The sequence below is a fragment of the Leucoraja erinacea genome, chromosome 16, assembly GCF_028641065.1.
Source record: "Leucoraja erinacea ecotype New England chromosome 16, Leri_hhj_1, whole genome shotgun sequence".
Classification (NCBI taxonomy): domain Eukaryota; kingdom Metazoa; phylum Chordata; class Chondrichthyes; order Rajiformes; family Rajidae; genus Leucoraja; species Leucoraja erinaceus.
The window spans coordinates 42,210,016-42,234,708 of NC_073392.1; the positions used below are offsets into that span (position 1 = coordinate 42,210,016).

A 24,693-nucleotide genomic window follows, 5' to 3' on the forward strand; every position below is an offset into this window, starting at 1 on the left:
CACTTCCCATGCAATGTACTTTCACGATCTTAATTAAAGAGCCAACCATCCTGTTCATCGCGGTGTGTGTCTATATCACATTGGCTTTGCACCGTATGAATTTCAGTCAGACAGCGCTCCCCCCCGCTTGCCCTGTCCCCCGCCTGCATAACGGGCTGGTGAAAGAATCGATGTGTGTGTCCAGTATCTGACAGTCGCTGTTTCAGTCGCCGGTCTTTCAGGCAACTGCCGGCTACTTCACAGTCCTTGGAGGCTGATGTGTGTAGGAAGCAACTGCAGATGGTGGTTTAAACTGAAGATGGACACAAAATGCTGGAGTATCTTAGCGGGCATCTCTGGAGAGAAGGAATGAGATTTGCGTCTACCTTTGGTCTAGCCTGCTTCCGTTCTGTATGACTAAATGACTAAATAGGTATACAGTAAAAATGTAACATTTCTAATTAAAATCTTATTAATAAAACAATGTTTAACAATGCTTTGAATATTTATGGTACAACTACTTTTTAAATACAAGGAAGTTATAAATACATTTTGCAATGTTATTACGGAAAAGTGGAGACACTCACCTGTTCATCTGAACCTCCCGAAGCAAAGAAGTCCCCGGCAGTGGAAAAAACGACACAAGTAGCAGGACCCTTTAAATAGACAATAGGAATTGTATGTTATTTTTAATCCATACTTTATTAAAGAATGGGTTCAAATGATAGAGCATGCTGAGTAACCTACAAAGAAAAACACTATTTATGCAGGCGATCAACATACAATGCTGAAATAGCTTCCAAAGTGGACAACTTTCCTCAGCCCTGCTCATAAAAAAAAAACTTTAATTCTCACGATTTATTCTGCTCATTTAAATAACAGTTCATTCAAACTCACACAATAGCTTTTTAGAAAAAATTGGAATCCAGTTATCATTTCTATTCAAGGAAACTAACAAAATTCTACATCAAAAGACTGAAAACACATGGTTCTCTAACTGCATTAGACGAAGATTAGGCAAAAAAAAAATCTGTTCATACTAAAGTAGTGTTACTGCCACAATATACTATGTAGGTTCAACTCTCTTGACTAAATACTCCAAATTAAATACCTTTCTCCTTTTCCCCTTTAATAAGTTGAAGGCAACCAATGGGCGGCACGGTGGCGTAGTGGTAGAGTGGCTGCCTGACAGCGCCAGAGACTCCGGTACAATCCTGACTACGGGTACTTGTCTGTACGGAGTTTGTACTTTCTCCCAATGACCAGTGTGGGTTTTCTCAGAGATTTTCGGTTTCCTCCCACACTCCAAAGATGTATTAATTGGCTTGATATAAAAGTTAAATTGTCCCTAATGTGTGTAGGGTAGTGCTAATGTGCGGGGATCGCTAGTCGGTGCAGACTCGGAGGGCCAAAGGGCCCTTTTCCGCGCTGTATCTCTAAACCAAACTAAAGTCGGTCCGTTTCTTAGATTCTGCCATCATAAGTAAATTTAAAATTCATTCACATTAGCCTGGAAAATTAACATTCCCAGTCCATAAATTATTGAAACTAATTCAATATTAGATATTATCTGAGCTCAACAATAACTTGTAATTACATCGCCCATTTAACAAATCAAGCATCCCAAGGATTTGACAAGAGCAGATGACCAAAAGATAGACCTCGAGAAGCATTTTAACAGAATAAAAAATAAAGAAGTGATGAGGTTAATGGAAAGGAATTCCAGTTTAGCACCTCGGCATCCATTATCATAATGTAATTATTAAAATCATACACATGTGATCGTACTAAACTATAAGAAAAACAAGTATTTCTAATCTTATGGAGTTTAGAAAGCAATCTAGGATGCTTAAATCTATGGTAGTTGGAAGGCATAAGGCTGGTCAGGAGTGTGTTTAAGGGAACAAAGGCAAGGATTAGATTTTCATAACAGCCAATCTCATTTAGTAGTGGAATGGAGGGATATTAATGAGGTTCGAAAAGTAGAGATAGTGCTACTATCAGCTCAAATAGGACAGCAAAGTTATGAGTGGTCTGTTTTACTTCAGTCAGTAGTGAGATGAATTTATTTAATGGGTTGGCAGTTTCTGGCATGCACAGAAACACAGGATTTAATCTTTGTTGTTTGAAATTCTTGCCACTGAATGAGCAGCCTGACAATTTACAAAAACACAGAAATTATAGTCTTCTTCTTCTTCTTCTCCTTTTTCTTCTTGCGTATGGCGTGCACAGCCTAAACTTGTAGGACAATTTGTTCTATTTGATCTTATTTGATTGTGCACACCAGGTTGATTGCATTCGTTGAAACAGGGCGGACCACGTGAAAGTTGCAATCCCCCACCCCAGAAATTATAGTGATGACAGCAAGATAGAATTGTATCAGTGTACATATGGATAAAATGCACTGCAGACATTTATTCTAGATTACTCCTTTGTAGATTTGCACCATATACCAGGAAATGGGTCCATGCTCCTCTGATATTTTTCCAAGTCTTTTTAGAAATTAAGTATTGTCCATGAAATACCATGGTTTTTGCTTCAAAAACTAAACAATGATATATAATTGCTATAAAATGACTACACTGTAATTACAAGCCCAATATGAAAGGCTGAAATATACTCGCATCCGGCTGACAATTCCATTGAGAACTATTGCCAATGCCCACCTTGTGGACGAGACTATCTCTGACTCTGCGCTTGTTCATTGAAAAATGAGAGAGACCGGTCACAGCCATAAGCAAGTTCAGCCGAAGGCCCTGTTTGCTTGCAGCATAACTCCAAAACTTTAAATCCTATTGTTGATAATTTCAATTGATGCGCATGCAATACACAGCTCCATTCAGATTAGAAAGAGGGGAAAGAGTCGGGAGGGAGAGTGGAGGGGAAGGGGGAGAGAAGTGGAAGAGTGGGGAGGGAGGTGGAGAGGGGTAGCGGGAGTGATGGAAGAGGGACAGAGGGATAGGGGAAGGGAGCGGGGGGAGAGGGAAGGGGTGGGGTAGAGATTGAAGGGGGTGGGGGACCAATTAAATGGGTGGTAGAGGGAGATTGTGAGGAGAGGGAAACATAGAAACATACGATTCTATAAGATCACCCCTCAATCTTCTAAATTCTAGCTAGTACAAGCCGAGTCTATCCAGTCTTTCTTCATATGAAAGCCCTGACAACCCAGGAACCAGTCTGGTGAACCTTCTCTGTACTCCCTCTATGGCAATAATGTCTTTGGGCATTGTGACATCACACGATGACACGGTCAACAGGGGCTGGGGTTGGTGCAAAGGCATGTGTAAATGATCCATCCCGATTGGACATCTGCGAGCATTGGGCATTGTGACATCCCACGACGGGAACGAATCAAAAGGCAGGAAGGGATCCGTACTGCAGGCGGACGGATTTGAGTTTTATATATTAATAGATATATTATATGATATGATGTTTGAAAATAATGTTTGCCACTTTAATTGTAAAATCTGGTATGCTACTTCAATTGAAGAACAGTTAGAGAAAAATAATAAATCTATGAAAAGCAATATTTAATTTAGACCAGATTAAAACTGGTCTATGGTTATGAACAACAATTTCAAATCCTACAGGTGTCTTTTTTTATACATATAGAAAGAACGCGGACTCTTAAATAACTAAGTTAGAATAGCACATAGTTGAAGAATGAAAGACTGTACACCAGAATAAATGTTACTTTGCCAATCCTGTATTACAATAAGTACTATTGCTCTCAATTTATTTGTCCCAAATGCAAATGATCGTGTAAAAATCCACTATGCATGCAAATACATCAAACACTTTTCTAATATAAATGACTTGGTAATTACTGAAAGAGAACACATTTTGTGCTGTTAGATTAAAACATTTAAAATAATCTGATGTTAAATTAACACCCCAAAACTCTTAACCCTCCTTGTTCAATTAACCCATCACTAACTTCCTTTAAAAAACAGGTGCATATATGGAAAAGCAGCTGTAAAATGTCAGTCTGAAACAGACAAGCTCTTGCTTAACATCAACCTTGGAAAGGAAGGACCATCTAAGTTATAATTATAGACTGGAATGTAAACTTGGCCACACTCCCTGGGTAAACTAACAACGATCAGCTGGTATCTTACATACCAGGCGCCTGAAACAGAGGTCTTATTACGTCAAAGCATATTTCTGGAATACTATCACTTCCCCTTCTAATCTATCACTTCCTCAGTTCCCTCCCAGAATACTAGTGAGCTGCCAGAGAAAAACATATGTCAAGTCTGGAACAGGCACATTCACCCATATAAATAAATACAGCTGGCATATTTCTCAGAACAGGCTGTTCTGCAAGCACAAACACTATTCTGAACTGCTGCACATACTCCACTTCTTTTTCTGATGAATGTTGTTCTATTCTATGTACTTTACCAACTTCACATCAATGGACAACAAACAAAAAAAAATACAGATATACTCATCCTAATCATATTCAAAATATGTATCTTCAAAGATAGTGATAGCACAATTTTATTTTTAAAATTAGACAAGATAGATAGTATTTCCTTTCCGTCCTTCCTAAGTTAATCAGTGTCAGTTGTCAGAAATGCCGAATCAAATGCAGAGTTTACAAATGCAGAATCTGAGTATCACAATACTAATTTTATCACCAACGTCATTAAAAAAATATATTGAAAAAGGACAGTGAAAGAACTTCAAGGTTTACAAAATAAAAAACTATCTAACTATATAACCATATAAATTAAATAAACTGTAGAGGCTACAGGTCGTATTCTCCCAGTATGACGTAAAAAACAGTAACTACAATTATGAGGAGAGACTTGATATGCTGGAAGTATTTTTATGGGGACAAAATGATGAATGGATTTAGGATTTTAATGCAAATGGTCAAGTACTTTAACAGAATGGATTGGAATTGGATAATACTGGGCCTAATCATGCTGCAGTGGGTCCCACTTCCTAGAATCAATACCCATAGACCACGCTTTTGAGGTTTAGATTTATTATTGTCATGTATACTGAGGTACACCTGATCAGATCAGATAATACTAGACACATACATACAATCAAATCACGCTTAAGTACAATATTGTAGAACAAAGAGAAAGATGTAGAATGCAGAATATAGTTCTCAGCATTGTAGCACAAAAGTTCCATAGACCAAAGTCCAATGTCTGGAATGGGGTAGAGGTGAATCAGGCAGTACCCTGGCTTATGGAACGGCCATTCAGTAGTTTGATAACAAAGGGGAAGAAGCTGTTTCTGAGATAACAGAGGAGAAGCTGTTTCTCCCCACAATGCCTACTTTAACTGAAGGTGGACCTTTGTCGGTTGCAAAATCTTAAATGATCGTAGGTTTTTAAGATGAGAGTAAATAACTAAAATGAAAATAAATTGAAAAATAAAATTCATCGGCTGCATTTAAAAATAAATTAAACAAAATAACTTGAAAAACTTGCCTTTGGCTTTGCTGCCTAATTCATAGGCCCAAATTCCTCATTGAAATCAAACCTGGACCAGAACGGACCTGGCATTAGATTTGTGAGATAATTCCTCAGCACAAGGATGGAAAATTCCACACAGAGTATCGTGATGGAGTGTAATAATATATGGGATACCACCTGTCATTCAGCAAATCCCATACTTCCAGAATTGAAATGGCACATGTAGTAGTCAGTGAAAAAATGTGTCGGAAAGAACTGGAGATGCTGGTTTAAATCGAAGGTAGACACGAAATGCTGGAGTAACTCAGCAGGACAGGCCGCATCTCTAGAGAGAAGGAATGGGTGGTGTTTCTGGTCGAGACCCTACTTCAGACTGGGATGCTAAACAGGATGATGCGGCTTACTTCATCTCCTGACAAGGGAGCTAATGGCACAAGATCACCAAATTTCAAATTATCACAATTAAATAGACAAGAAGTCACTGTAAACAGGATGTTGTTTGACATATATTTTAAGAATAACACTACATAAATATATGCAGTGGGGTTGGTACATTATAGGCAGCTGTGGGATCATTTTTTGATTCCTCTGATACAGAGCAATTCATTGGGCGTGTATTATTTTTCATCCACGAAACATCGTGAATGGGAATAAAAAGAACTGCAAACATTAGGACCAGGGTTTAATTCACTCAGACAGTCAATGGTTGTGTTGGCACTAAGAAAGCCAAAGACAGATGATTGCCAAAGAAAATGTTTCAATGCTATGGCCGGCTGTCAGCCAGAAACGTTAGGAGGTCAGGTAATGAATAAAACACTGTTCCCCCGCAGGGAACTAACGGCCAGTTAAAATGTTAAGATAGTGTGGCAGGCAGGAAACCTGAAGGTAAAGTCTGCTCACAACAATCACATATTTAAATAAGGTACCTGATGAATGTACCAAGATACCTCACAACAGGGAACAGGAGACAGCCATTTAATAAAGCCACGGTTATCTCTTGCTTCAAGACACCAAGAGTTTAATCAAATCACTCTTTAATCTTCTATATTCATAGAGCATAACCCAGGTTTAAGTCAACTCTTCTCATAGAGATTATCCTGGTACAGGTGCACAACCTTTTATCCGGTGTTCCAGAAACCGAAAAGCTCCGAAAACCGGCCATTTTTTCCAGATGTCGTCTGCACACCAAAGCTCGCGTTTGGCGCCAAACCTGACCCAAAATGACCCACGGTCAACCCAGGTCTGTACTACTGTAGCGGCTGCCTCCTCCCTGGAGACCGGGAGACGCTTAAACATCTGTAAATCATTGCTTAAATGTTAGTCAGTTAGTTTGGAGGGCTTTTATGTGAAAGGGGGTGAAGGGGTAAACTTTAATTCTTAGTCCCCTACCTGGTCGGAGAGGCGGGGAGCGGTCAATGCCTTACCGGGTCGCCGTGCGGCAAGCTCCGGAGCGCTGTGGCCGCCGACACACAACATCGCGGAGCGTCGCTGGATTTGGAGCCGCGCAGCCAGGGGTAGAGTTGCCGGGGTCGGAGCTCCAACCGGCGCCGCCCGCGGCCGGACGGAGCCCCCAGCTCCGCGGCTCCAAATCCAGCGACGCTCCGCGAATGTTGGAAGAAGGCGGCCACAGCGCTCCGGAGCTTGCCGCACGGCGACCCGGTAAGGCATTGCCCGCTCCCCGCTGGTATCCCAGCGCTGCGATGCCGCCGACTCCCGACATTCTCGGAGCTGGGACGTCCGGCCGCGGGCCGCGCTGGATTTGGAGCGCCTCGCAGCCAGGGGTAGAGTTGCCGGGGTCGGAGCTACAACCGGCGCCGCCCGCGGCCGGACGGAGCCCCCAGCTCCGCGAGGTTGGGAGTCGCCGACCAGGTAGGTAGGGGACTAAGAATTAAAGTTTCCCCCTTCACCCCTTCACCCCTACCACCACCACCACATAAAATCCCTCCAAACTAACTGACTAACATTTATGCAATGATTCTCCCGGTCTCCGGGGAGGAGGCAGCTGCTCCAGACTTTTCAAGCCACCCGCGCTACCTACCTAATCTACGCTAAAAATCTTCCATTCTGAAATCCGAAAATGTCCGAAATCCGACAAGTGTCTGGTCCCAAGGCTTTCGGATAAAAGGTTGTGCACCTGTATTACAATATTTTACGACAAACACATTCAACCCAAGGCACTGTGCCAAACTTCTCGGATGTTGCAATCAGTGCAACTATTAATTTTTCTTTTCATTCAGAAATCAGATGTCCTCTCTTATTTTATATACAACAACAAATGCGGTTTATTAAAAAAAACATTTCAAGTGCTGTTTACATTCATAAGCTGGGTCAGCTTACAAACAGAAACATTCTGTACCAAACAGAGAAATTACAAATGCACAATTAATCTACAAACAGAATGGTTATAGATATGGGCTAGGCATTTAAAGGTTTTATTTGAGCTTTGAGATATAGCATGGAAACAGGCCCCTCAGCCCAAATAATCCATGCAGACCATTGATCACCTCTTCACAATGGTTCTATGTTATACCACTTTCTACACACTTGGGGGCAATTTACAGCAGCCAACATCTATAAACCTGCACATCTTTAGGAGGAAACTAGACCACCCAGCGAAAACCCAGTGGTCACAGAGAGAATGTACAAACTCCAGACAGACAGCACCCGAGGTTAGAATTGAACCTGGGTCTCTGGCGCTGTGAAACAGCAGCTCTACCAGCTGCGCACTGTGTCGGCTATGTGTGGACCAAAGCTCTGATGCACGAGACAATTTAAATTCCTTTAATCAACAACTATAATGATGACCGCAACACCACCACTAAGATCTACATGTGACTCCAGGTCTTGAACAATATGGCTGATTCATCAGTCCTCCAAAACGGAATCAAAAGTGAATGGATTGCTTCAAAATGTTACGTCCAAACAAAATTGTTAAACCAGCTGGTCTACCTATATCAACTCTTGGACTGGAATTTGGACTTGGTTGAATCACTCCTTGTGAATTACTTTGAAATATAAGAAAATGCATTTGTTCGAATCCCAAGGGGAAAAAAAGCAAAAATGCTGGAGGATCCCAGAGGGTCAGGCAGCATCTGTGGAGAGAATGGACAGTCAGCATTTCAGGCTGGGACTCTTTTCCAGGCTCTGTTTTTTGCTTGCGACTTAGTTCTCAGTAAGGACACAACTGGCGGCGGGATCTGCACTGGCTTGTGGGAGAATCAAAATGATAAAACACACACGCCCCCAGCATCATAATCTATCAAATTTTGCAGATGTCCTTGAAAGCACTGGTAGGAAATATTACGACACAATCCTTGAAGAGACAAGATTGCTTCTTCAACATCAAGGAGGGGGCAATTGTGGTACAGATCAAGAACAGAGCCGGCAGCTGGGCATCAGTAGCAGTGGAAAGGTATTGCACCACTCAAGCCAGTGGCTTATGTATTGTCTTTCTGCTGACTGGATAAAAGCTTTTTACTGTACCTTAATACACGTGACAATAAATTAAACTGAAACTGTAGGGTAACAACCTTGATTCAAAGAATGCTTGACAACATGCCAGGACCAGATCAATCTAAAATACAAAAGTGGTGACAACCTGATGAAGTTTCATAAGCACCATTCTCCACAGGGGTGCAAGCCCAGCATATGAATACCAAAAACAACATTGAAGCATCTACAATCATCTCAACACCTTTACATTCACGACCATGCATGACCACACACTTTGCTACCCTGCATTCCACCTACCATCACTATGCCGACTCTCCCAACCAGTCCAAGTCCTTCTGCACTCCCTGCTTCCTCTGCACCACCTGCCCCTCCACCCAACTTGGTATCATCCCCAAACGTGGCCACAAAGCCATCAATTCCATCATCCAAATCATTAATTTATAACATGAGAAGTAGCGGACCCAACACCGACCCCCCCCGCAGAACATGACTAGTCATCGGCAGCCAACCAGTAAAAGCCCCCTTTACTCCTCCGCTCTTTGCCTTCTCCAGTCTGAAGAAGGGCCTCAACCCAAAATGTCACCCATGCCTGTCCTATCTACAGATGCTGCCTGTCCTGCTGAGTTACTCCAGCATTTTGGTCTGTCTTTGGACATAAACATAGATGGGCACTGTTCGGAAACCTGTATATAACTCCCATCATGGTCCTTTTAGCCATGGAGTTTCTTAATAATAATAAATTGAATTTATATAGCGCTTTTCAGGGATTCAAAGTCGCTTTACAAGGCAAGGCAAAAAAAACAAAAACAAAGACAAAACAAACCAAAAAATGAGCAACAATTTAAGCACAGATGAAAAGGGAGGGGGACGTGGGGATAAGGATAGGCAGAGGTGAAGAGATGGGTCTTGAGGCGGGACTGGAAGATGGTGAGGAATTCTTAACTCCACACACTCAACATCTTCTGATCTTATGTGATCTCTTGCTAAGGGATCCACGATGCCATGGTTAGGTTGCTCATCCTTCCTACACCCCCCATACTCGTCTGAAAAGGGAGCAAGAAATCTCAGACCTGCTGGACAAACTCAAGGGCTGAGGCTCCTCTGACATTGCCTTTGGATCCCCCTACCTGCCTCACTTGCAGTCACATCCTCCTTCTCCTGACCACGGACCAAACTGGAGACAGTTAATCTAACGGGTGTGACTGCCTCCAGAAACACAGCATCCAGCTAATTCTCCCTGTCTCTGATATGCCGCACGTCGTCAACTTTGAGCCAGAGTTCCTCAATCAACCAACACTAGGTGCTGGTGCGGTCACCAGGAACTGACTTCAGAACATGACTTCAGAATGAAGGGACAGAAGTTTAGGGGTAATATGAGGGGGAACTTCTTTACGCAGAGAGTGGTGGCGGTGTGGAATGAGCTCCCAGTGGAAGTGGTGGAGGCAGGTTCATTGGTATCATTTAAAAATAAATTGGATAGGCATATGGATGAGAAGGGAATGGAGGGTTATGGTACGAGTGCAGGCAGGTGGGACTAAGGGGAAAAAAATTTGTTCGGCATGGACTTGTAGGGCCGAGATGGCCTGTTTCCGTGCTGTAATTGTTATATGGTTATATGGTTAACTGCCAAGGGGTCCACCAGCTTCAACATCATACAGCTGCAGCACATCATGTGATCCTGCATGCCTCTTTTATTTATTTCCAACAATTCCTATTTGCACTTCCCACCTTCTGCTGCTCTGCTCTGGGCCTGATATGGCAGCACTCTTTTTCTCAGTGCTTCTCAACAAAGCTTCTCAGGCCTTAAGTTGCACTTTTCCTCAACACGGCAGTTCGCCTCAATATGGCCGCTCAACTGTACATTGCTTTCCTTCTATTTGTACTCGGCCTTTTGCTCAACCTATCAGGACACCTGCATATCCCATCTTCTCAATCAAGTACACTCTAAACCAGCAAAAAACTCACATTGTACTTTTCCCACCAATTTTAAATCTCTTTCATCCTGAAACAATATGATACGATGGAACTTTATTTATCCCAGGAGGGAAATTGATCTGCCAACAGTCATAAAACACAAGATGCATGAAACATTAAATTAAAGTGACGAGTGGATAGGATTGGGGATGTGCAAAGGTTTGAGAGGGGGGGGGGGGGAAGAGTCAGTCTACCCCATGACAGAAGGAGGCAGAGTTATCCTGTTTGACAGCCACAGGGAAGAAGGATCCCCTGTGGCGTTCTGTCCTGCATCTTGGTGGAACCAGTCTGTTGGTGAAGGTGCTCCTCAGGTTGACTAGTGTGTCATGGAGGGGGTGAGCTGTATTGTCCAGGATGCTCCGCAGTTTGAGGAACATCCTCCCCTCCAAGACCCTCCCATGAATCCAACTCCACTCCCAAGATGGAGCCAGCCTTCCTGATGAGTTTGTTGATCCTGTTGGCGCCCGCAGCCTTCGCCCTGCTGCCCCAACACACGGCAGCAAAGAAGATGGCACCGGCTACCACCGATTTGTAGAACATCTGCAGCATCTTACTGCAGACGTTGAAGGTGCAAAACCTTCTCAACAAGTACAGCCGGCTCTGTCCCTTCTTGTACAGGACCTCAGCGTTCCTGGACCAGCCCAGTTGACAGTCCAGGTACACTCCAAGGTATTTGTACTCCCTGGTAAGCTGCCCATCCACACCATTGATGGAGACAGGGGACAGGGGTGGTTCTCTCCTCCTAAAGTCCACCACTAACCCCTCAGTCTTGTCGGTATTGAGGTGCAAGTGATTCAGCCCACACCCCTCAACAAAGTCATTGACTACACCTCCGTATTCAGCTTTCCTCCGCTCACTGATGCTGCCCACAATTGCAGAGTCATCTGAAACATCTGTAGGTGGCAGAAGACTCAGTTAAATCTGGTCCGAGGTGTAGATGGTGAACAGGAAGGGAGATAGGTCCGCATGGTTGCCAATGGATCTCCTGTGTTGCTCACTACCACTTCCGAGACACAGTTCTGTAGCCTGACATATTGTGGTTGTCCAGTCAGGTAGTTGTGATCCAGGACACCAATGGAACATCCACCCGCATCTTCGTCAGTTTGTTCCCCAGCAGTGCAGGCAATGGTATTAAAAGCACTGGACAAGTAAAAAAATATGATCCTCACAATGTTTACCGGCTTATCCAGGTGAGCATAGGTACAAAGGAGTAGGTGGATGATGGCGGCCTCAACCCCCATCTTTGTTTGGGAGGCGAACTGCAGGGGGTCCAGGTAGGGTTTAACCAGGGGTTGCAGGTAAGTGAGCACCAGCCTCTCCAGGGACTTTATGATGTGGGAAGTCATCGCCACTGGTCTGCAGTTATTGCCAAAAAAATGTCCATTTCCAACAGTGAGACTGTAATTGCCAGCCAATGATATTTAATTCCATCCAGCAAATCCCTCAACATCAACTTCACTGACAAGATACCAAGTGCTAGAACTTTGAAATATGAGCGATGACCAATGTCATGAATATTCTGCACAATTCCCAACATAAAAACTCAAATATTGTACATACAATGGTGCCTGCCTGGAAGCATCATGTTTTTGCAAAAGCTTTGCCTTTCACTTATATAAGACATGTTGAATTAATAATTAGAACACTGCAAACTGAAACCTCTCAACATAATGGACAAATTTATGCTTTGCAATAGTTCCAGTGGAAATTTTGTGAAAGAAATGAAAAAAAAAAAAAGAATTGTTGTCTTCGACACCTTAAGAAGAATTTTCAGCATAACTTGGACTTTAGTTTAGTTTTAGTTTTAGTGATGCAGCATGAAAACAGGACTTCGGCCCACTAAGTCCACGCTGACCCGGCCGGCTTCTTTGACAAGATGTGAAAATAAGTAACTACTTAAGAATTTGGTATACTGGGGGGGGAGAATAAAATCAAACTGTCATCCTGCTAAAGGAAGAATGTGATTAAACTGTATAGGATGCAGAAATGATTTCCAGAAGGTTAACTAGAGCCACGGATGAGTTATAAAGAGAGGCCAGAAAGAGCTGGGACATTTTTTCCCACTGGAGTACAGGAGGTTGAGGGGTGACGTTCAATATCTATACCACATTGTGAGTGGCATATAAAAGGCAAATGTTCACTATCTTTTCCCAGAGCAGAGGAGCAAAGTGGATTGCATAGGATTATGGTGACAGTGGAGAAATTTAAGCGAGACCAGAGGGCAATTTCTACCCACAGAGGATGGTGCTTATGAGGAATAAGCTGCCCAAAGCTGTAGAGGTGGGTACAATAGCAATTTTTAAAAGACATTTGGACAGGTTTAGAGGGATATGCGCTATATGCAGGCAAAAGGGACTAGCTCTGCTATAAAACCTGGTCAGAATGAACAAGTTGGGCTGAAGGACCTATTCACATGCTGTACGACTCCATGATAGACACAAAATGCTCGCGTAACTCAGCGCGACTCCAGCATTTTGTGTCTATCTTCGGTGTAAACTGGCATCCGCAGTTCTTTCCTACACTGTATGACACTCAATCAAATGAGGATCCTGGCTGAAATGCCAAACTTGAATGAAGCCAGCTCACCTGATGACCATGAAGAGTGTAGAGCAACTTTCCCTCCAACAAATCAAGTATCTTCAACGTTGAATCATTGGATGCAGTGATGAGATAATTTCCAGTTGGATGAAATGAGAGGCAGTTTACCACAGCGCTATGCACTGCAAAAAATAGAAACATTACCGAACAAATTCAACTAGATATTCTACCACAGAAGACCCTAAACAATTTAGAATTAGCAAACTTTATTTAATGCCGTTTTCCACTATCTGCTAAAAATCATATTCAGCCCAAAACATAGAAAACAAAATTAAAGTAACCTCCTGACGTGTGAAGGGTGGAGCCATCCTTCCAGACGTGTGAGCTTTAGGGTCTCATTCACCAAGCGTCATGAATTAGCAGGATTTAGTTTTGAAATCAATGCAAAATGATCAGCCCCGGTCTTCCTACAGAGTGGTTATTCACTCAAGCCACTATGACCAGCATAACTTGCTTCCAGCATCTTAATACTGGTAAAATTTCTCTCTTATGCCATACCAACATTTTTTTCCAAGCAATTATTTCTTCCTAATTAGCATTCGTACATGTGTAAAATGTTCATAGCAATAGTTAAGACACCATAACAGTTACGTGATTAAATATGCAATCCAGCAGTCTGGATTAACGATCTTGGGACCTAAATTCCAAATCTTGCTACGGCAACCAATTCATTTAAATTCAACTAATTAATTAAATAAATCTGTCATTATTTCAGTTACCGTCTTTTTTACAATTACCGTCTTTTTTACAATAAACTATGATGATATCATTGAAAAAAACATCCAGTTAATTAATATTCTTTAGGGGAAGAAATCTGCTGTCTTGTCGGGCTACATACAACTCCAGAAGCATATCAATGTGTGGTTGAGATGGCCGAACTAATCCCATAATTACATCAAAAACACCATACACCACAGGAGCATTCATTCCATGGACTGCAATATTCATAGTGAGCTCTACTTCTCAAAGGCAAACAGCTTGCAATAAATTTCTAGCCTTGACAGCAATTCCCATATTCCATGAATAAATAACAATGATTAAAAAAATGTTATTAATACTAGATTCATATTCAGCCTGTGGGCAGAGTTTGTTCTTACGATTATCAAATACTTCCCACACGAGAAATCACTTCAACATTTGTATGGATCGTCAGAAAGTCAGATGATCACAAACATGTTTAAAAATATCCATAAGGTGTGTACTCAAGAGTTATGTCGTGGAAGTAATCATGGAAGAATAATTTATGGAACTGAATAAGTAAATCTGTGTTGCAGTCCACATAACAGGTACTACAAACTCATTTTCGGCTCCCAAATCCTCTTTGTGATTTAAGGAAAATAGGTAACAGAAATTACTTTCATAAATTATCTCCAGCAGGATGCGGGCGACTATTATAAACCCATTTAAGGTACATTTTACCTCCTGCTACTGACTGCACATAACAGAAAATGCAATCTTCTTACCTCGATAATGTTGAAGAAGCTTATTCATACGAATATCCCAAAGTTTTACAGTATTGTCTGTTCCTGCTGCTGCGATGCAGGTTCCATTGGGATGAAAATCTACATAGTTAACAAATCTTTGAGGGGAAGAAAGGGTAATTTTTAGTCGCTTCTTATAGAATAATAATAACATTACACTTTATTGTCATTGTAAATAAATACAACAAAATTTCAGGCGCCCTAGCGGAGCTCCAACGTACCAGATAAATAATAACGACAATGGAACAACAAAAACAGCAATAAAAAAGTCAAGTTGTCAGAAGGTGCAATATTTCTCAGTATAGTGTTGTGGCAGGGCAAAATATTGGCTATGGGGGTGGATGTTCAGTGCAGAGTTTAGAGTGGTGATGGTAGAAACTGCGTGTTAATCTTGTGGTGTGTGATTTGATGGACCTCTAACACTTTCCTGAGGGCAGAAGGGCAAAGAAGTGATGTGCGGAATGAGATGAGTCCTTTCGGATGCGTGATGCCTTCCGTAGGCAACGAGAGCTATAGATGTCTTCCAGGGCAGGCAGATGTGTGTTGGTGATCTTCTGGGCTGTGTAGATGACTCTCTGCAGAGCCTTCTTATCAGCCGCAGAACTGTTGCCATACCATACCAGGATGCCATGTGTCAGGACACTCTCCATGGAGAATGATACCAGCAGCTGCTGTGGCAAGTTGACTTTCCTGAGTGATCTTAGGAAGTAAAGACATTGTGTGCCTTCTTTACTAGGGAGTGCGTGTTAGTTGACCACCCGAGATCTGCTGAGATGTGGGTGCCCAGGAACCTGAAACTGGAGACTCTGTCCACTCTTTCTCCGATTATGTGCAGTCGGGGATGGTCACCCTGCTTCTTCCTGAAGTCAATGATGACTTTTGTTTTGTTTTCTTGGTATTGAGTGCTGTCGTTCTCCGAGCACCAGCCTATTAACCTCTGTACCTCCTCCCTGTCAGCTGACTCATCGCCCTCAGTGATCAGCCAGTGATCACTGTTGTGTCGTCTGCAAATTTAATGACGGTGTTCGTGCTGTGGGTCGGTATGCAGCCATAGGTATAGTGGGACTAGAGGAGTGGGCTCAGCACACAGCCTTGTGGAGCTCCTGTGCTGAGTGTCAGATTTGGGGAGTGGTGGGGTCCCATCCTGACTGACTGCGGCCGGTCCATTAGGAAGTCCCTAATCCATAGGCAGATGTTGTGTTCGAAGCCTAGGTTAGACAGCTTGGAGACCAGTCTACTGGGTATGATTGTGTTGAATGCAGAGCTGTAATCCACAAATAGCAGTCGTGCGTATACTCCCGCTTGTTCTAGGTAGAGCAGTACAATATGGAGGGCAGTGGCAATGGTGTCACCCATTGATCGGTTTGCTCTGTACGCATATTGGTGTGGATCCAGGGTTGATGGGAGAGCGGCCTTGATGTGCTTAAGGACCAATCTCTCCAGGCACTTCATGATTATTGGTGTTAGTGGCTGTGGTCGTTGAGGCAGGTTATGGCTGTCTGCTTCGGAACTGGCACTATTTCTGATGTTTTTAGGCATGTGGCGACCATGCATTGTGCCAGGGATTGATTGGAAATGTTTGTAAATACGTCAGTTAACTCATCAGCACCGTCTCTGAGAACCTGTCCTGGGATTCCATCCGGACCGGCTGCCTTCCGTATGTTAACATTCTAGAGTGTGTGTGTGTGTAACATCAGCAGTCTGTATGATGAGTGTCTGGCTGTTGAGTGTTGGAGCTGGAGTAGTGGGCATGACTGTCTCTCTCCTCTCATGGGAACCAAATAAGTGGTTGAGCTGTTCTGCCAGAGAGGCACTATGGCTGTTGGATGAGTTGGTGTTGTTTTTGTAGTTGATGATGTGCCGTATATCTTGCCATACGCGACCGGAGTCCGAGTTGTTGAAGTGACTCAATCCTTCGCTTATAGGCTGCGTTGGCGTTCCTGATACCCCTCTATAGAAAGCTGTAGTACTAAGCTGTTTCTTCCATACATTATATTGAGTAGCCTAGCAGAACCAATTTGCAACAATAACATCATGATTGATCACAATGCAAAAAATGTTAGAAATTTAGCAGACTTGGAATTTTATAAAACAATGACCTATATCCAGGTGGGATTTCTACCTCGCCTTCATTGTTCTTCCCAAATGAAATACATTTGAACTGCAATTTGTAAACTTTCATAAAACAAAACAAGAGAAAATGGGGAATTACAGACCAGTTAGTCTAACATCTGCTAGAGTCAGTTATTAAAGATTGGATAGCAGCACATTTGGAAAGTGGTGAAATCATTGGACAAAGTCAGCATGGATTTACGAAAGGTAAATCATGTCTGACGAATCTTATAGAATTTTTCGAGGATGTAACTAGTAGCGTGGATAGGGGAGAACCAGTGGATGTGGTGTATCTGGACTTCCAGAAGGCTTTCGACAAGGTCCCACATAAGAGATTAGTATACAAACTTAAAGTACACGGCATTGGGGGTTCAGTATTGATGTGGATAGAGAACTGGCTGGCAAACAGGAAGCAAAGAGTTGGAGTAAACGGGTCCTTTTCACAATGGCAGGCAGTGACTAGTGGGGTACCGCAAGGCTCAGTGCTGGGACCCCAGCTATTTACAATATATCTTAATGATCTGAATGAAGGAATTGAAGGCAATATCTCCAAGTTTGCGGATGACACTAAGCTGGGGGGCAGTGTTAGCTGTGAGGAGGATGCTAGGAGAGGAGACTGCAAGGTGACTTGGATAGGCTGGGTGAGTGGGCAAATGTTTGGCAGATGCAGTATAATGTGGATAAATGTGAGGTTATCCATTTTGGTGGTAAAAACAGGAAAGCAGACTATTATCTAAATGGTGGCCGACTAGGAAAAGGGGAGATGCAGCGAGACCTGGGTGTCATGGTACACCAGTCATTAAAGGTAGGCATGCAGGTGCAGCAGGCAGTAAAGAAAGCGAATGGTATGTTAGCTTTCATTGCAAAAGGGTTTGAGTATAGGAGCAGGGAGGTTCTACTGCAGTTGTACAGGGTCTTGGTGAGACCACACCTAGAGTATTGCGTACAGTTTTGGACTCCAAATCTGAGGAAGGACATTATTGCCATAGAGGGAGTGCAGAGAAGGTTCACCAGACTGATTCCTGTGATGTCAGGACTGTCTTATGAAGAAAGACTGGATAGACTTGGTTTATACTCTCTAGAATTTAGGAGATTGAGAGGGGATCTTATAGAAACTTACAAAATTCTTAAGGGGTTGGACAGGCTAGATGCAGGAAGATTGCTCCCGATGTTGGGGAAGTCCAGGACAAGGGGTCACAGTTTAAGGATAAAGGGGAAATCCTTTAAAACCGAGATGAGAAGAACTTTTTTCACACAGAGAGTGGTGAATCTCTGGAATTCTCTGCCACAGAGGGTAGTTGAGGCCAGTTCATTGGCTATATTTAAGAGGGAGTTAGATGTGGCCCTTGTGGCTAAGGGGATCAGAGGGTATGGAGAGAAGGCAGGTACGGGATACTGAGTTGGATGATCAGCCATGATCATATTGAATGGCGGTGCAGGCTCGAAGGGCCGAATGGCCTACTCCTGCACCTAATTTCTATGTTTCTATTTTTCTAATTCCATCATCTACTGAATATGACACGGAGAACATGGCAAATTGCTGAATAATTCAGAATTAATGCTTTGGTGGAAAAAATACTGGGGATTGATTTGTTGAAAATATAGTTGCGAGGCAGAGCTCACTATTATTTATGCATAAAGTAAACAAGCTCAACTTGTTTACTTTATGCATAACTAATATGCACTTATTACTCAATGAAATCTAAAATCATGGACATCTCAGAGATTGCAGCTGCATGGGGGGGGGGGGGGGAAGAGAAAAAACAACATTCTTACTAGCCATTCAAAAGCTGCCACTGAAGATTTTACCTTAAATTCTTGAGGTCTAAATGATATCGTAAATGACATGAGTAATTTCTACCCAACAACAGGGGCAGCACGGTGGTGCAGTTACTACAGCGCCAGAGACCCAGGTTCGATCCCAACTACGGGTGCTTGTCTGTACGGAGTGTGTATGTTCTCCCCATGACCTGTGTGGGTTTTCTACGAGATCGTCAGTTTCCTCCCACACTCCAAAGACGTACAGTTTTTTTAGGTTAATTGGCTTGGTATAAATGTAAATTGCCCCTAGTGTGGAATAGAATAGAATAGAATGCCTTTGATTGTCATCATTCAAACAGACAAGGTTTGAACAAAATTTAATTCCTAGTCATGACATTACAAAAACAAAACACGTCGAGGCGACTGGGGCTCACGATGTTAAAGCCCCCGGCGGGCGATGGTAAGTCCTGCAGCCGTTTAAGCCGCGCCGGGCGATGTTAGGCCTCGCTCTAAGTCATTTCACCTCGCTATTCCGGCGGGAGAAGTTGCCATTGCCGAAGCTTCGAAACGCGGTCTCCCACCAGGGACCTGCGAGCTCCCGATGTTCCTGTCCACCGGGCCTGCGGCCAGAGCCTCCGAAGTCGGGTTGCTGCCGCGCGTCACCACAGCTCTCCCCGCTCCGAAGTCGGCCAGCTCTGCGACTGGAACCCTCAGGTTGGACCGGTTGGATGCAGCCGCCAGCTCCATGATGTTAGGCCCAACGACACTGGAGACCCGACAGGGAAAAAGTCGGGTCCCCGTACAGGGAAGAGATTATACGGTCCCCCCCCCCATATACACAGCTAAACAATAATTAAAATTAGAACCAAAACATACATCTAATGAGATAAAAATGAAAAAAAAAGACAGACGGACTGCAGTCGAGCTGCTACCGTTAGGCGCCGCCACTTCGCACACTTAGTGTGTGTAGGATAGTGTGAATGTGCGGGGATCGCTGGCTGGTGCGGACTCGTGTGTCGATGGGCCTGTTTCTGTATGTCTAAATTAAACTAAACCTCTGCGCCACTAAAAACATGCCTAATTATTGTTAAAGATTAGTTATTTTCCTCACTTCCTTATTCTAATCTTTCTTTTATTCTATTTTACTTTCTGCACTAAAATAGTTTTAAGAAAATCTGGTTTAACGTCTGGAGTACCACAACAAATAACACGTCGGTCACGGAAATATTTGACACAATAGAATATACAGAAGGTTCCGAACACCAGACTCCTCCCTTTCCTTCTGTTGAAGCTCAAAAACCTTTATCAGTTCACAACTGCACACAAAGGTCAGGAACTTGGTATGCAGGAAAATCATGAGTCCAAATGTCTATCATTTCTTTCCAATGCACAAGGTGACAATGCAAGCAGTGCAATTTGCCCACATTCAACTTTTGATACACTAGATATTTATTAATCAAAAAGTGCTCACCCTCCATGTTCATAAAATGAATATATACATTCCCTAGTTGCTTTGTCCCAAATTTTAATCGTTTTATCATCACTGGCAGAAACAATGAGTCGCCCATCTGGAGAAAACCTAAAATTTAAATTTTTAAATGTTAACCTCTTACATTACAAATTATTTTATTAAAAGTAACAAAAGAGTAAATCATAGAAAAATTACAAAATGAAAAATCCCACGTTATTGAAATTTCAAAACATGCAAGTTTTACTGAAGCAAAAAAAAACAGATAATCTCTTCCTCAGTCTATATCAGTACAAACAGTTTTACAATTGTTTTATAAATCTACTTTGATTACATGCAATCATATAGGGACTATTGTAATTTCAAAGTACATGCAATGTCACACCTCCTACCATTTCCACCTCTTTCCTTTTATAGGTTAATTGCTAACATTAAAGTACTTACTTGGCACAACGGACCCAATTTATATGCTGGCTCAGAGAAAAAAGAAACTTCTGACGATGAACCGTCCAAACTTTAATCGTTTTGTCATCAGAAGCAGTAACTAGCAATTGTCCATCTCTGGAGAACTGAACACTTCGTATGGTCCCTGTATGAGCTTTTAATACTGTTGACTCGCCTTTCCTAATAAGGAACGGGACAAGGAAAAACTTAGTCAATCCATAAAATACAGTACTACACAGAAAATCACAGACCACGTGTAGAACAATAGACTACATTAATTTCTCTGAACAAAAGGACACTTCCAACCTTACCTAAGTTCCCAATATTATGCAAGAAATAATTAATTCATTAGAGAGGAGGTAGGAACTAAAGAGACCAAGAGAAAGGAATGCAGAAAGGTAAAAGATAACTGCATGCATTTTAATACCAATCAGATTTCAACAGGCTTGTTAAATTCATGTTTCCAGCTTTAAAAAAAAATGCAGTCCATTAATATATTAATCAATATGTCATAGAGGTTGCCATTCTGAGGCATAATTACATGAATGGCACATCCTCTCTGATGGCAAGATGGTGCCCAACCTAGCAACAATTTGTATGCTAGCCACATAAGAACATCTACAATTATTAATTAACATCCATGAGAACTGCTACAGCCCTGTTCCCACCCTCACCTGGCTCCTGTACTACCCCACTCACTGTCGGGGAACACGATGTCAGACGGGTGCTCCTGGCAGTGAACCCCAAGAAGGCTACCGGCCCAGATGGAGTCCCTGGTAAGGTGCTCAAAGCGTACGCCCACCAGCTCACTGCCATCTTCACCAGAATTTTCAATCTCTCCCTGGCCCAGGCAGTTATTCCGTCCTGCCTAAAATCAGCCACAATCGTCCCTGTGCCGAAGAAGTCTCCCATCACCAGCCTTAATGACTACCGTCCTGTTGCCCTCACTCCGGTAATCATGAAGTGCTTCGAGAGATTGGTCCTCCAGCACATCAAGGACTATCTACCACCAGACTTCGACCCCCACCAATTCGCTTATCGCCAAAACAGATCCACAGAAGACGCCATCACCATAGCTCTCCACTCTGTGCTGAGCCATCTGGAGCAGGGGCAGAGCTACGTCCGGATGCTCTTTGTGGATTTTAGTTCAGCCTTTAACACAATCATCCCGGACATCCTCATTGGTAAACTGGTCACTCTCGGCCTCCCCACTGTCACATGTGCCTGGATTAAGGATTTCCTCACAAACCGGCCCCAGACTGTGAGACTCGGCCCTCACCTCTCCTCCACTCGCAGGGTTGAGTACCGGTTCCCCACAGGGCTGTGTGCTAAAGCCCCCTTATACTGTCTCTACACCTACGACTGTAGTCCGGCCCACAACACAACCGCATCGTCAAATTTGCTGACGACACTACTGTGGTCGGACTTATTTCAAAGGGAGACGAGGCAGCCTACAGAGAGGAAGTCCTGAAGTTGACAACCTGGTGCTCAGAAAACAATCTGGCTCTGAACACCAGGAAAACAAAAGAGCTCATTGTCGACTTCAGGAGGCACAGCACCGACTTAGCCCCCCTACACATCAACGGCGAGTGTGTGGAGAGGGTCAACACCTTCCGGTTTCTCGGCGTCCATATCGCGGCTGACATCTCCTGGACGGACAACACGACAGCGGTCATCAAGAAGGCTCAGCAGCGGCTGCACTTCCTGAGGGTCCTCAGGAAGCACAACCTAGACTCTAACCTGCTGCTGACCTTCTACCGCTCGTCCATCGAGAGCCTGCTGACATACTGCATTACAGCATGGTATGGCAGCTGCACCATGGCAGACAGGGAGAGGCTTCAGAGGGTAACCAGGACAGCGCAGAGGATCATTGGTTGCCCTCTCCCCTCCCTGATGGACATCTACACCTCCCGCTGCCTTAGCAGGGCAAAGAAGATCACCAAAGACAGCTCCCATCCTGCGTTTGGACTGTTCGACCTGCTGCCCTCTGGAAGGCGCTATAGGTGCATCAAATCCAGGACAAACAGACTCAGGAATAGCTGCTTCCCGAGAATTATATCTACCATGAATTCAAATCCACACATTCACTGACTACACCGCCCAACACGGACTTCCATCTGTATATATGTATATATGTATGTAGCGCCGTAGAATTTGTGCACCTATTCCCCCCCCCATCTCCCTTCTGTTTTGTTTTCTGTTTCTTGTTTTTTGTGTAAAATTGTATGTATGCACTGAGTACGAGCAGCTTTCAGTTTCACTGTACATGTATAGTGACAATAAATGGCATATCTATATCTATATCTAACTAAGTCACAAGAAGCACTTTTCCACACTTTGCCATAGATCTGCAACTTCTTCCACTCCATTCATCTATACATAGACTTTAGCAGTGCATCAGGATACTTTTGTTGAATTTTAATGAGCATCCAAGGCAAATGTGAAGTTTATTTTCCAAAAATGGAATATGTCTGTAGATTAGAACCTACATATGGTTCAACACGAACACAAAAATTATATTGCCCAATGCAAAAACCTTTAACCTGCTGATTCAACCATGACACAAACATTGTCACGTGTTGCTGTTGGATCGGAATATGGTGTCCTTGGAATCAATACGAGGGATGGATGAAGAGAGGCACATTGCATAATCAGCATTTTTGACCATGTTTGTTTTCTTCTCCTGCTTCAACTATCAATAATTTAAAGATGATTTATTTCTGTTGGTCAACTGGTTTTAAAATAAGGTATAAATTATAGTAGTGCAGATATCCTCCCCCCAACCCCAGATGATTATAATGTTGGTAAGATACCCCATAAGAATGAGGATTAAGAAACACAAAAATGGGCCAAAGCTTGATAAATAGGAATCAATCAAATTGAGCTTGGATTGTTTTGTTTTCTCTGGAGCATCGAAGATTGAGAGGAAACCTGATGCAACCATACAAAATGATGAGAGACACAGAAAGGGTAGCTTGTCAGACCATTTTTCACCATGGTGGAAATGTCAAATAAGCAGAGGGCATAGCTTTATGGTCAAAGGGGGATAAGTTTTTAAAGAGATATGCGGGGCAAGTTTCTTTGTATACGCAGAAAATGTTGTGTGCCTAGAACACACCACCAGGAGTAATCAGAGAGTCATACAGCATAGAAACAAGCCCTTTGGCCCAACTTCCCCACATCGACCAACATCCCCCACCTTTTGCAGCTTGACAACATCCTTCCTATAACATGGCGACCAAAACTGAACACAATACTCTAAATGTGGCCTCATCAATATCTTACACATCTATAAACTAACTTCCCAGTTTCTATACTCAATACTGACTGATGTTGACCACCCCATCTATCTGTGATGCCCCATCAAGAAATTATGCACCTGCACTCCTAAATCCCTCTGCTCTACAGCACTCTCCAGACCCCGACCATTCACCGTGTACGTCATGCACTTGTTAGACTTCCCAAAATGCAACACCTCACATTTCTCTGTATTAAATGGTATCAACCATTCCTCAGCCCACCTGCCCAACCGATCAAGATCCTGCTGCAATTTCTGACAACCATCTTTGTTATCTACCATACCATTCATTTTAGTGTCATTTGCAAACCTGCTAATCATGCCTTGTATGTTCTCATCCAAATCATTGATATAGATGACAAACAGTAATGTGCCCAGCACACCTCTTATCACAGGCCTCCAGTCCGAAAAGCAACTGTCCACCATCACCCTCTGCTTCCTTCCATGAAGCCACTTTTCTATCCATTCAGTTATCTCTCGATGGATCCCATGCGATCTAACCTTCAAGAGAAACCTACCATGTGGAACCTTGTCAAATGCCTTGCTGATATCCATATATACACAAAGTCTGCAACTCTGCGCTCAACAACCTTTTTGGTCTCGTCTTCTCGTCTCGTCTTTGTGGGACATGATCTCCCACATACAAAACCATGCTGACTACCTCTAATCAGCCCTTGTCCATCCAAA

At 43.1% G+C, this 24,693-nt stretch overlaps 1 protein-coding gene across 5 annotated transcripts in view; it reads right to left on the reverse strand.

The window, feature by feature from the left end:
• The window catches only part of LOC129704865 (POC1 centriolar protein homolog A-like), a 155,067-nt gene that overhangs the window by 99,550 nt on the left and 30,824 nt on the right, over positions 1–24,693 (reverse strand). For all 5 annotated transcript variants that reach the window (XM_055648247.1, XM_055648246.1, XM_055648249.1 and 2 more), the window contains exons 4-8: positions 20,709–20,888; positions 20,268–20,375; positions 14,906–15,021; positions 13,431–13,564; positions 567–635 (exon numbers count right to left, since the gene is read on the reverse strand). In XM_055648247.1, coding sequence (XP_055504222.1) covers positions 567–635; positions 13,431–13,564; positions 14,906–15,021; positions 20,268–20,375; positions 20,709–20,888 — 607 coding nt within the window. The remainder of the gene's footprint in view (positions 1–566; positions 636–13,430; positions 13,565–14,905; positions 15,022–20,267; positions 20,376–20,708; positions 20,889–24,693) is intronic.